Raw genomic sequence first — 13,348 nt, 5'->3', positions numbered from 1 at the left:
AATATTTTGATGTTTGCTGAATTATCAGGTGTTTTTTGTAAATAAAGTTAATTTAGAGATTTATGTCGCACTTTTCAAATTAATGATATTTCTTCCTCTCATTTTAATTTTAGGAAAAGAGCCAAATCATAATATTGATTTCTTAGAAAGAAAAAAAGTCACGATTAGTTTTAAAAGTCATACTGCTTGTCAGTCAAACCCTAGTTGAAAGGTTGACAGATGTTGAACGAGGAAACTTTTAGCCTTTGATTACGTGTAAGGAGTCAGAACAGAAAGCTTGTTGCTCATCTGGCTGCAGATCCTGTCTGCTCTCTGCATGAGGGAACAAGATGATGTTCTGCTTGACGCTGTTGAGTGTCTGATTATCACTACAGTGAGAAAGAATCCGTGTTGCACTTAAAACTGCATGGAGATGCAGATAGTTATGAGGCAGATAATGAGTGAGTTCAATCAACCGTATATAATCTTCATTCTCCAGTTCTTGATTTGTATCCCTATATATTGTTCACGTGAACTAAGTTTTGTTCGGTACTAGTATATTTTTTTTGTTCGGAAAAAAAATGTGTGAAACAAACTTACAAGATACTGAAATATTGTTTTTCTTTCACGTTTTCTGTCATGTTTTTGTTCAAATTCAGTGTAATTATTTTTTCACGATATAAAGAAAATAAAAGATGACACAGTTTCATAAGAAGTTTGCAAAAGTCTTTTATTCAGTTTGCAATTAATGAACTCATTCTGTGGCTAAATTAGATGATAGAATAATGGACTTACTGGAAAAATATAATTAGTGTTTTTTATTCCTGAAATGAGATGCTAGGAAGTTGTTAGCTTACAAATTTTATCTCAACAAAGACAGAAAAGCTGAAATCACTCAAGTACTCGGTCTACGTCCTGTATGGCTAGATTAGTACTTTTTCACAGTACTGAGTTTTTCAATAAAGGCCTTTGGAAAGCCTTTATTGAAAAAGTCTTTCTAAGGCCTTTATTGAAATTTGTGAAATTCTTAAACTTCATTACATCATGGAAACATCTGACAAAAAGATATAGCAACACTGCCGCAGTAAGGTTTGTGGAAAACAAGATTTCTGACTGCATCAAAACTTCTGCCCACAACATGTTTGTAATAAAAGTTTCTGTATTTCACATGCAGCATATTCAGGTCAGGCTGACTTCACTCAAACACATTGTTAGGAGTTTCTGGAGTTGAGCAGAGTGAAGGAGAAAGTAAAAGTGTCTCTAAGTTTAGCACAGAAGTATTAAGAGGAATAAAAAGCTGGTTCCCTGAATTTGAGTTCTGCGCATACAGCCACAACAAACACCTACAGAGTTCCTCTTGTTCCTTTCATTTTTTCCCTTTGTCTGGAAGCACTGCTTTCTTTTTCTCTGATATCCATTTCTCATTTATTTTTTATGCAATATTTTTCAGATTTTCTCTCTCCAGCTTTCCTATAACTTTCTCTCCATCTTTCTTCCTCTAACTTTCTCTCCATCTTCCTGTCTCTTCTTGCCTAGTCACTTTTCAGGGTTTTCCTGAAAACATCAGTTTTCTGCTTCTATCATCTTCTCATCTCATTCTTTCACCTCTTCTGCATGTCAGTACAGATTCTCACTTTGCCACATTTTCATGACTCTTTCAAATTTCTGTACAGCTTTTCATCCATTAGAGGAGCTCTAACCTACTTTTCCTCCGCTTCACCCCCACCTTTCTCATTGTCACTTTCCTGTTCTCACTTCCTTCTCACTCACTTTTCTCACATCTTTCTCTCTAACCTTTTGTTGTCTTTGTTTATACTTTCTCCCTTTGCTCTCTGTTAATCTCTCAAGCTTTCTGCCTCTAATCTCGTGCATAATTTCCATCCATTTTTTTCATTTTTATTGCTCAACCTTAAATTGTTTCCCTTTCCTCTGATTTTGCTTTCCTTTTTCAACTTTTTTCTGTTAAACCTCAAATTTCCTTCAACTCTGCTGCCCTAATAAATCATTGTTTGTCTTTTTAGTTTCACTTTCACTTTTTTCCTCAGACATATTTTCAGATATGTTCATGATGATTCTCAGTTGATTATTCAAAGTGCTTAAACAGAAGACAGCTGCACTTCTTTGGACTGATTAATGCTGTTTTCTCTAATGTTATTTTTCTTATTTAAATTGTGCACATAAACATCTTTACAAACCTTTCTTTTAAATTATATTTTAGTTTATTACTGAAAAGAACAATGTCAAAAGTTACGAGAATATGACATAAAATAAGATGAAAGTAGTGATAGGGAAGTCTCCACAGGGAATGTAAGCTCTTATAATAATTATTTATGTTTTGATTTGTCCAGCGAGGAGGAGGAGGTCAGCAGAAATGTTGTCTGAGAGCATAAATATGGAAATCTAACAAACCGGCAGCCTTCCCAGGGATTTAAAAACATATTGCTATGCACTTTGGTCAGATTTTGTGTTTTTGCAGTGCAGAATCACAAACAGCCTGTTTGAATTCAATTCTCAGTAAAATGTCTGTTATACTGGGGAGTGCTGTGGTGGCGTAGGGGATAGCGTGACCCACATTTGGAGGCCTTCAGTCCTCGACGCGGCGGTTGCGGGCTCGATTCCCGGCCGACGTTTGCTGCATGTCTTCCCCCCTTCCTGTCAGTCTACTTTCGAATAAGGGACACTAGAGCCCACAAAAGACCCCCTGGAGGGGGAAAAACAAAAGTCTGTTATACGTCTGATTTTTCTTCATTTGTCTCTTGCTCCTGTTTCTTTTCTTCTTTTTTTTATTTTGATGTCGATTGAGAGTTCCTCCAACCGTTTCCATGGTCTGAGTATTTTGATCATGACTGTATTTGCTCCTTTCTCCTTTCTCCCTCTCATTCTTGTCATTGCTTTCTCCTCAGTTACCTTCACCTCTTTTCTTTTTCCTCAGGTTTTTCTCTTTTATAACCCTCCATAAAAGCTCGTTATCTTCTTCCTTCTCTCCTCACGTTTTTCATTTTGATTTATCTTCCTCCCTCCTTTAGTTTTTTTTCCCCTCCTATCTCTCTACATCTTTTTTCCTTTCTCTTATCCCATCTTTTCAGTTTATTTCTTTGAATCATACTCTCATTCACTTTCCTCGCTGTGATCTTTACCCTCTTTTCTTTTTCAATGACAGCAGAGAAAAATCAAGTAAAGAAATTACAGATATGACCGGATAAAAGGACAAGGACAGAAGAAAGGGGCAGAACTCCACTTCACTTAATGTGAACTTCTGATTATCATTTTTCTTTCCTTCCATTCTCGTTGAGGAGTAATATCTGGAATAACCTTCATCGCTGCTCTGTGGACCTTCTCTTCCTCCCCCTCCTCTTCCTCCAACTCTTTTATTTCATTCCCTTGTTCACATTTGAGGCGGCCGTTGGAAGGATTATGGCCCCTCTCATGTTTGGCACGGCTCTCGCTGCTTGAGATATATTATCATATTAGTGGAAAATGATGTAATGCGTTTCAAGACATTTGTCCTTCGCACACCCTCTGTCCCTCCGCAGATGATGTCACAGGCTTTGTCTACAGGCAGAGAAGTTGTCAAGCAGATTGTGTGGGGTATTCCTTCGTTTGCTTGCTGTTGCTGCCACCCTGTGGCTGGAGAGCAGTATGCAGAGAGGAGAGGATGAGGGTCGAATTAGGATGGAGGAAATTATTTATTACTGATCTGGAGGATAATGGGACTCATAACAGACGTCCTTGGTGTGTCGCTGCTGATGAGTTCTGTTTGGTCAGGGACAGATGGGAAGAGACAGACACATCGCATATGACTTGATTACAAATTATGTTTAATTAACTGACTGGCTTATAGAGACAAATGGAAAAACCTTTGCAGAAACTGACCGAAACAAGCAAACGTAAAAGAAATGTTCACTGACGAAGTTCTAAATTTTTATTTCCAAGTGAAGTCAATCTTTAAATATCTGTCTTGTCAAGTTGAGTTAAAAATCACACACAACCACACAATGCACCTTTTCCAGGAAGCAGAAGGTCACAGCAACACAGAATCATATTTCATTATGCATCCTGTCTACTTTGATTCGAGGGGCAAATCTGATTTAATAAAGTCATTCAAACAATTAGAATATTATCCCCAGATGTTTTTAAAGAGCAAAAAAAGCCCTTGCATATGTAAACAACACGAATATTTTTATCAGCTGCCTGGGAAACTGAGGCAGGACACAAATGTAAAGATCTGATATCCATCTACATGTGTTCTAATCTTCACCTGTCATGGATCACGTCTGACAGAACAAGATCCCAGACAGAAGCAGCTGAAATGTAGCCTGATTGTTGCCTTCCTGTGCAATTCCACTTGATTCAAATCTCCCTTTACAGTCAGCCTGGGTTTTCTCCTATTTACAAGGATTTCTCTACTGGGACGATCAGTGAACAGAAAGAGTAGTTGTGAACAATGACATTGATTTTCTGCTCTGTTTTAGAATTGTCGTCTGCCCGTAAATTTAGCAACAGGAATGGAGGAAGTGAAAGGAGCTGTTCAGTCCGTCATGGCTGCAACAGCCGTCTTGTTCGGATCAACAACTGGTTGTTTACAGGACAGGCAATTTCCAGTAAGCTTCAGAGCGTTGAACTTACACATGTCACAGCCAAACGTTAGCAATAGGGTAAAATTTAAAACTTCAGCCACAAGCAATCATTTCTCAATAGCTGTTTGAAGCTAAGCGCAGAACAAGGAATTGGTTTTTACCAGGCTAGCTTAAAAGGAGTTTTCTCTGTAGTGTGGTACGCGCAGAAGCGCCAACATCTAACAAATAGAGCTTCCCTTCTTTATGTTGAAAGAAGTCAGTCAAAGTGGTTGAACACCATTGACAAAAAAACTTTCCAGAACAAACTACATAGATGTATACATATCGCTTCAGTTTTGAATCTGTTAGATTGAGATCTTCTGGAGGCCAGTGGAAAACATCCAAATGTCATGTTCAATAAACAGATTTGAAATGGTCTGAGTTTTATGACATGGCGCATCATTCTGCTGAAAGTAGCTTCAAGAGAAGACAAAAGAAGAAGTGGTCATAAATAGCACTCAGGAAGGATGTGGTCTTTAAATACTGCTCTGTTGTTTATGACAACCAAAGTGCATCAAGTAAATATCTACACCCTTACACCACCAGGCTAAATGGCCCAATGCTTTAATGCTTTAATACGAGTTCTGACCCAATGCATGTTGCAGCTGAAATGGTGACTCATTGAACCAGGCAACACTTTTTAAAATAGTTTATGTGCAACTTTGTTGAGCTTGTGCAAACTTTAGCCTCAGGTTTTGGCTTTTAGTCTTGTGTTTTGTTTGTTTTTGTTTTTGTTGTTATTCTTTGACTCTGCAACCCATCTGTGTTAATATTGGATGTTTTGTGCATTTAGTAGATCTAATTTCTCATTTTCTCTTCATCCTGATGCTCAGCTTGAATTTAACAAGTTGTTTTCACCATAGATGCCTCAAGATGATAGAGGCCCAGATGCATTGAGTTGCTGCTTTGAAATTGGTTGAGTTGCTAATTGTGCTAATGAGCAACTGACCAAGTTTCCCTACAGCTGTTCAGTCTGTTCTCCACCTTTCTCCACTAGCTGCTGCAAAATCTGAAAACAGTTTTTCTGGATTCTAAATGTGGCATTTTCAGACCAATCATACAATTATATGTCATTAAAGGCAAACGTAACATCACCTCTCTGTTTCATTCTCTACAGGAAACATTAAAAACCTCAAACTCTCCAAAAATAAAGACTTTTTTTTTTTTTTTACTTAAAAGAAGATATGTCCTCAAGCGCAAAAGTTACAAAGCAAAACCTTGTACTTGGTTTGGTTATTTGCTTTTGCTACAGGAAAGTCATAATGTGAGCAACCAAAACGGATTTTAAAAAACTGGAGATTTAGTTATAGCTCTGTTGTTCCTACATTCATTGAAATATAAAAATGTACTTAGTGGTGCCTAATCACACAATAAGTGCAAAGATATTTGAATTCTGCATTTATTTAAATAAATGTTGCATGTTTATGTATAGTGTTAAAAACGTGACATGTTTTTATTGAAAAAAAAAAACGATTCAGTTTTTAGATGAGCGCAGACTCTTCTGATTCAGTCCAGTACAAACATCATCTGAAGTTTGGATTAAATGAGACTGCATGGGTTTAGTTTAGGTTGAGTTTTGATTATATATTTTAGCTTATACTGGGATGAATTGATTGGTCTGAATTGAGTGTAAACTGGTTTCTATATAATTAAACATTAATGAAATCTGTCTGTCTTTTTTTTTATTGTGAACAGCAGCTATATAAATGCACTAAACTGACTTGGGCGACAGTAGATTTTTATTTGTTAACATTTCAGCTGCAGCTTGAGCAATTTTGGCTTTTCAAAGTTTCTTGGCCCAGCTTTAGGCTTTAACCTGTCAGCCATTGATTTTATTAGTGAATCTTCTCCCACCAGTTTTAGCAGAATTAATTCGAAACGGCTGATACTTAAGCTTGGGGTTCAGGGCAGCCCACGAGCTCCAAGGCTTCGGATTGTCTGTCTGCTTTGCCTGCATGCTTGGTAATTCCTCCATGATGTAATCCTAATATTCAATTCATTTTGTGATTAAGTTAAATAAGTTCTTCCTGAAGCCTTAAACCCGCAGGTATGTCACCTTGCTGTGAATTACTAACGACTGGATGGTGGTGCGTGATGCATGCAAAGGACTCTGAAATAAAAATCGGGCAATATCATTTCACTCCATTGACCTTGTTAAACCTTTATATGCTTCCATCTTCATAATGCATGGGCCCATCACACACATATTTGTCTAGGAATATCTTTTTAAATCAACCCTAATGTTGTTGGTGATTTTTAAGTATTCGACATAAGTACAGTTTCTATTAAAAAAAATTTAAATAATTTATTCTAAACTGCTGTATTGATAGATATTAGTTTTATGTTCATATCTTTAGTTTAGCTCTCCCAGGCAGTCTTTAGGTTGGAAGGTCTCCTTCCCATGACCCTAATCTTTACCTTGTTCCAGGGATTCAAATCAAAAGTCTGGCTTGATGCCTTCAAAGCATCAATTTTACTTTCAGTCAGAGGAAACATGTTGTTAAATTAAAATATGTCTTTAAAAACAAAGTCTGTCAGGAATTTAATTAATATTGGTCTTAAAGCTTTACTGTCTACACAAAACAGTTTGTAAAGTCAAAATTAGTAAATGAGGAAAGCATTTTCTGTACATTTTCAAATATTTTATGTTACAGCAATATAATTTAAACTAAAAGAAAGAACAAAACTTTTGTTTCTATCAGTGCTTCTGTGTTCTAGGTATTGCATTAAACCCTTGACTTGTCGTGCTTTAAATTATTCTCATGACTTACATGTAGAACACATTATTCCCAGGATACAAAATGCAACAGGGTTTATGTCCAGAGGGTCTTGGCTCTAAACTGTTAAACTATTGTTTCCTGGAGGAGTGAATTGTGTTGAGGTTTTAAATTTTACCTATAGCTGCTAATCTTTTTTCAGTGGGTCTCTCTGACTTCTATATATACAAACTGAAAAATGGAAACAGAATAGGAAAAATAAATTTACTGTCTCACAGAGGGATTACTCAGGTGTCACAGTAGCAAGTTAAGGTTAGTGAGAGCACACGAATACAAAAGTATATATATATATACTTTTGTATATATATATATATATACTGTTGTATATATATATAGATATATATATATATATACTGTTGTATATATATATAGATATATATAGTTATATTTATATAGTTATACTCGTAGTTGAAGAGCATGTAGAACAAAAGAAAAGTAACTCAGTGCAGTTCAACACAGTTTAATACTAAAAGCCTAACCAGAGTAAGGAGATACACTGTAATATATTTCAAAAATCAGTTTTTTTGTAGACAATATGTTGCTGATGGAGTATTAAAGATACGGAATTAAAGAACTAGTACAATACACAAAACAAAGTCATCCTTTTATATCAGTATGTACAGATGAGTGAGGTTTAGTTTGAATTTTTGAAGGCGTACCACACGTTTCAGAGCTAGAGCCTAAACTGTTTACATTTTACATGAATTAAAGTCACTATATTTACATATAACACATGGACTCTTCAAAGTTTGGAGCATCTTTTGAAAATAGTTGTAGGTAAAGTAACAGTATCAAAGACGTGATTTAAATGAAGCTCATATATCATATATCAAATATTTCAATAAAAAAAGTGTATGGAGGTTATAATTGATCATAAATAGCATTGGAAGCCTTATATGAACATTTTATTATAAGATAACAATAGAATAGTTATCTTAATATAATACACATTCTATAACATTGTGTAAATATGTTGAATATTTACAACATAAATATTCAACATAATATTTATGTTGAATAAATATTATTCAACATTATTGTGCCTTCAAAGTTCTGCACAATAACAGAACTTTGAACTTTGAAATGTGATACAAAACTTAATTTCCCTTTGGAATAAATCAGGTATATTTGATTTTTGAATTTGAACTCTATTCTAAGATAGACCCACATACGTCTGCAGGAAATATGGTGCAAAACACACATAAAAACACTATGGCAAGGTATAAGTTACAGAATAGAGCTGTAAGAATAATTAACAGTTCATATCATAATGATCCCAACTGTTCAATTAAATGCAGTAAAACTGCAGATGAATAATTCAGACTCCAAGTTATTTGACTTAGTAGAACTGAGCACAATGCTAATAATATACAAAGCAAACAACAATCTCCTTCTGTACTGTTTTCGTCCTTTCTGTTTCCTTACTTCTGATATCAAAAGTAAAATATATATATATATATATATATATTATTTTTTAAACATGCAATTTATATACATAATGTACAGAATGCTGTCACTTGTTCCAGTTGTCTCCTCATAGACTAACACACAAAACTTATATTAGTTGGCAAATTATTTGATTACTCTGCTCAAAATGCTGCCCAGTGAAACGGCTTAAACTTTTAACAAGTTTTTAAGCCTTAGCTTTGTAAAACCCACAGTTACTCTATATAAATGAAAGTTTCTTAAATGTCTAGAATACTTAAAGCAATTTAGAATACATAAAACATACTATAGGCTATTTTCCATTTGGTTGACTCAGTAATCTCCAGATTATAGGAAATGCAGCAGCCTGCCTTTTCACATAACAGAAATGTCATAATCTCACTATATCAGTTCTGCACTTCACACAGCCTTTATCTGTGAATACACACTCTCTGGTTGGTCTTTGGCTCTAGTCTTGGTGGCTGTCTTACTCATAGAAGGTCCCACTACGCTGTAGGTGGTGGTTGGGGAACAATCTTCATCTGTTTCCTTCAATGTTTCAGTTTGATCGTTTGCCTAGAAAACAAACATAATCAGCGAATAAAATATTGGAAAACAGTTCTGGAAAATGTTTTAGCAATTCCATCACTTACCAGAGGCAGAGCATATATCGTGTTGTCATAGTTGCCTTTGTCACCTGCTGGTTAGACAAAAAGAAATAATTTATACTTTAAAAGCCTTGGTTTGAATAAGTTAATTTATCTTGCTTTATTTACCTGTACTGACTACTATTTTGGTTCATTAGATAACTTGAATTATGTCTAAATTATATCAAAATTTTGTTTTCACATCCTCATCCTCAAAATAGATATTCTAACATTATAAGTTTGTACGTTTAGTATTAAGTTAAGTTTAAAAAACTTAACTTAATAACTTATTAAGTTAAGTTAATAAGTTAAGTTAAGTTAATAACTTAACTTAATAAGCTAACACTAACACTTAATAAGCTAACACTAGTACACCATGTACTGGAAGAAGGATCCAGTCCTGTTTTACATACACAGCCCCTTGCTATGGTATACATTTTGCCACATAACCGTAATCCTCAATGCATCTTATCAGATTAAAAATCTCAAAGTAGTACTTAACTGTACAATAAAAGAAAAAAAACTTGTTTTGTTTTTTTTTTTAATTCTATAAGATAAAAATCTCAAAATCTCATGTACGGTATTTGTTTTTAAAGCTTAATATCAAGATAAGTTTAAAGTAAGTTTAAAATTAACCATTTGACGTATCTGTATGTGTATGTTTAGGGTTGTTTTTCTGCTGCAAGGTGAAGCTCATCCTGAACCAAATGAAATTAGCAACCCATTGATTAGAGAATGAAATGTTCCCTCCTGAACCACTGACGGCCCAAATAATTAGATTTTCTTTTTAAATAATTATTTTATAATTGCTTCTTGTTCTAAAAGCCTATATTTATTACCCACCCAGAGTTGTGATGTAAACAGAAATAACATTGCCTTATCCTTCCAAATCTTAATTGCCCACTACTTTGTGTTGGTCTATGATGTATAATATAATAGGGACATGAATACTTTTTTCAAGGCAATGCATCATAGACTACACAGATTTTGGTTAACCACATCTTAATGGAAATCTGAACTTACTTTCCTTGCGACTTCGACATAGAATATAAATTATAGGGAGTAGAAGAACCAACAGGATCAATGTAATATACCAGAGATGTTTTCTGGGTTCTGACAAAAAAGAAAGGGAAATAGTTCAGTTATACTAGTGAATGTAAACAAAAGCTGTATATTTCAAGATAAAACCATTGCTATAAAAGCAAGAATAAACTAAATTCATGTCATACTTTTCAGGCCTGAATTTGAAATAGATTTTTTTTTGTTGTTCATAAATAGGCAGATTAAAATATATAGATTCTGTCATTTAACCAATAAAGCATCAAAATATAATAAATGAACAAGCAAACAACTTTTAGCAGTTTTACAACTGGGTTACAACCAAAATGTTATTGTCTTGTCATGATGTCTTACCATTATTTGTACAGTGATTCTCAATCTGTTTGATGGACTCATTCCTGCTGACCTGGTTGCTATGGTTACAGACAATTGATTCTTTCAACTGATAGATATGAAGAGAAGAGCCAGATTTGGTGACCAATCTTCTCTCTGCTTCTTCTTGGTTGCAAGTTTGATTCTCACATCTCAGTAATGTGATGCTGATTGAAGAGTCGTCTGCCCTGCAGGTCGCTGTCAGGTTATAGGAGGAGGAGATGAACGCACAGGTAAAGGTGAGATCAGCTGGAGACACTGGATCTGAGGGAGGAAGTAGATTTGAGAAGGTTTAGATCAGAAACAGAAAAAGTAAAAAGAGGCAGAAATCCAACAAGAAATGTAATTCAAAGAGCAACATTATTCTTAGAGCATCTTGTAGTGTTTTTGAATATGGATTCCTTTAATAAAGGCCTTAAACCCAAATAGAGATTCTGACAGGATTACATGTGTTCAAGTTCATATTCTTCATCCATTTGGAAGTATGTAGCTAATAATTCTGCTACCTAAAATACACAGGTCAGAAATATAAATATCAGAAAACTTACCTTGAACTGTAACGTTGTATTGAGTCAGTATTTGCTCTTTAGGTGATACTACCTTTGCAGTATAAATACCATTGTCTGACTTCTGTAGATCCTTTAATTTCACACTGTAACTTTTTTCTGTAGCTTCAACTTTTCCAAAGCGATTGTTAACAACATTTGGTGGGGAACCAAGAGAAAACTCTACCAGTGTATCATCGTTAAATTGCCATAACCAAATGCGAGGATTTGATGGAATTTCAGCTTCTGTGCGATTAAGAATAAGATCATCTCCAGTTTTCACAAATACATCAGTCACTGCAGAGGAACCTGGTAAAACAGAAAACAAAATACATTTCAAACTAAGTTGAGATGAGTACAAAGTTGTCAAGTATGACGACCAGACAAAGAGAAATTTCTAAATTATCTAAATTTTTCATCCAAAGAGAGTATATTAATGCACTGGATACAAGTATGAGCTCAGTAAAATTGTCTTTTTTTTTTAAAAAAAAATCACATATTATTTGTCTGTCTCTTGGAGATGAGATGCTGCACCCACAAAGGACAAGATTGGAGGTGGTTCTGCCCAGCAACTGTTAGACTATCAAATCTTCGTTGCCCACAACAAACCCAGTATGTTTGCATTCCTGCTATTCTTTTCAACAAGTTTCTATATTCCTGTAAAAATTATTTTCTTGCTCAAATTTGAATAAATATACACCTTATAGTTTGTTCAGTCATATACACTTGTGCATTTTGTACAAGTAACTTTGTGAAATATTCATTTGCCATATTTTGTTATGATAGTTTCAACTTATTCACTGTAAAGTCTATTTTATTTTCAGTTATATTTACTTTATTTTCATTGTTAAGTACTTGAAAAACCTTATGTCTGGACTGTTTTGCGCTCAGTGATTAAATTAACTCAAGGTTGGATTTTTCTATTTGCATAGTGGAGACAACAAATTAGGCTTTTTAGGAAAAATGTGCATTTTATAAACTGCTTAGACAAACAGAAAGTAATTTTCTACTTAGTATTTTATTTAAATACTAAACGATTATTCATGGTATCGTTTTACAGGAACCCAATAGGTCCAGTAGCACATTGAAATGTAATTTTTTTTTTATTTTTGTTTTTATAATCAGTTGAAATCAGAGAAAGTTCATATTTCCTTCAACCTAGTTTGACCAATCAAGAAATTGACATTAAAAAAGATAAAAGGAACCCGAATAAAATAAAAAATTTTGGTTTAAAGGCACATCATCTCACTTAAACTCCATTACGAGACTCAAGTAATTTCTACAGACCTAAACCAAACACCTTGTCATTTGAGTTTCGCTGCTCTAGCTTGTGAATTAGTGAACATGGAGGAGTTTCAGTGCAAAGAAAAGTGCCCAAAAATTAACATTTTAAAGCTTGTCTTACTGGAACTAGAATCCTCACTTCCTGAACTGAACATTCTACTTACTTCTTCTTGGTTCATGAGACAAAAACATGTAATATAACTACTTTAGAACTAATATAAAATTATCAACATGTTGAATTGTTGAAAACAAACAAAGCTGTATTACCTTGTATTTGAAATGTATAGAATAGAAACAGATGAAACAGAAATAAGACGATCAACTCCATTTTGTATGTGAGGAAGCTCGTTTCTTGGCCACTTCCTATATCAGCTCAAGTCTATGACGGAGGTGGTTGGGGGATGGTTGATCTTAATGAGTTATAAATACTGGATGGAAATCAGATTTATTTGGACACAGGGAAGCGTGAATGAAGCCTTAGCAAAATAGTTCTACATAGGAAAGTTTTCATAGTGATTGTAAATGGGAAAACATGAACATACTGTGGATAAAACTGAGTTCACAGTGCTACAGATCATGACAACTTCCACAGGAAGTGTTCATAGAGCTTGTGGTGCAAGTCTAACCACAATGTAGTTATTGTC

At 34.5% G+C, this 13,348-nt stretch overlaps 1 protein-coding gene across 2 annotated transcripts; it reads right to left on the bottom strand.

Moving 5' to 3' along the window:
* Positions 1–7,822: 7,822 nt before the first annotated feature.
* On the bottom strand, positions 7,823–13,068 carry LOC122841339 (SLAM family member 9-like). Of its 2 annotated transcripts, none has more exons than XM_044134591.1 (6): positions 12,972–13,068; positions 11,424–11,729; positions 10,858–11,139; positions 10,468–10,557; positions 9,451–9,497; positions 7,823–9,373 (listed from the first exon to the last, which is right to left on the bottom strand). In XM_044134591.1, the coding sequence occupies exons 1-6, from the start codon at positions 13,030–13,032 to the stop codon at positions 9,218–9,220; spliced, it is 942 nt and encodes a 313-aa protein (XP_043990526.1). In that variant the 5' UTR covers positions 13,033–13,068; the 3' UTR covers positions 7,823–9,217. The 2 variants fall into 2 exon arrangements, with proteins under 2 accessions (XP_043990526.1, XP_043990527.1); XM_044134592.1 differs by having other exon boundaries at positions 9,451–9,494; positions 12,972–13,055.
* Between the last annotated feature and the right edge of the window lie 280 nt (positions 13,069–13,348).

Source organism: Gambusia affinis, linkage group LG12 (assembly GCF_019740435.1).
Source record: "Gambusia affinis linkage group LG12, SWU_Gaff_1.0, whole genome shotgun sequence".
Taxonomy (NCBI): Eukaryota; Metazoa; Chordata; class Actinopteri; order Cyprinodontiformes; family Poeciliidae; genus Gambusia; species Gambusia affinis.
Note: the sequence above shows the minus strand (reverse complement) of the source record. Positions and strands in the feature narration are given on the sequence as shown.

Bases quoted from the DNA above. Each gene is read 5' to 3' on its own strand.
- LOC122841339 (XM_044134591.1), bottom strand. From the start codon at position 13,032: ATGGAGTTGATCGTCTTATTTCTGTTTCATCTGTTTCTATTCTATACA. The intron at 11,730-12,971 runs GTAATACAGCTT...CTGTTTTACCAG, and splicing joins CTATACATTTCAAATACAAG to GTTCCTCTGCAGTGACTGAT. The intron at 9,374-9,450 runs GTAAGTGATGGA...TTTGTTTTCTAG, and splicing joins CGATATATGCTCTGCCTCTG to GCAAACGATCAAACTGAAAC.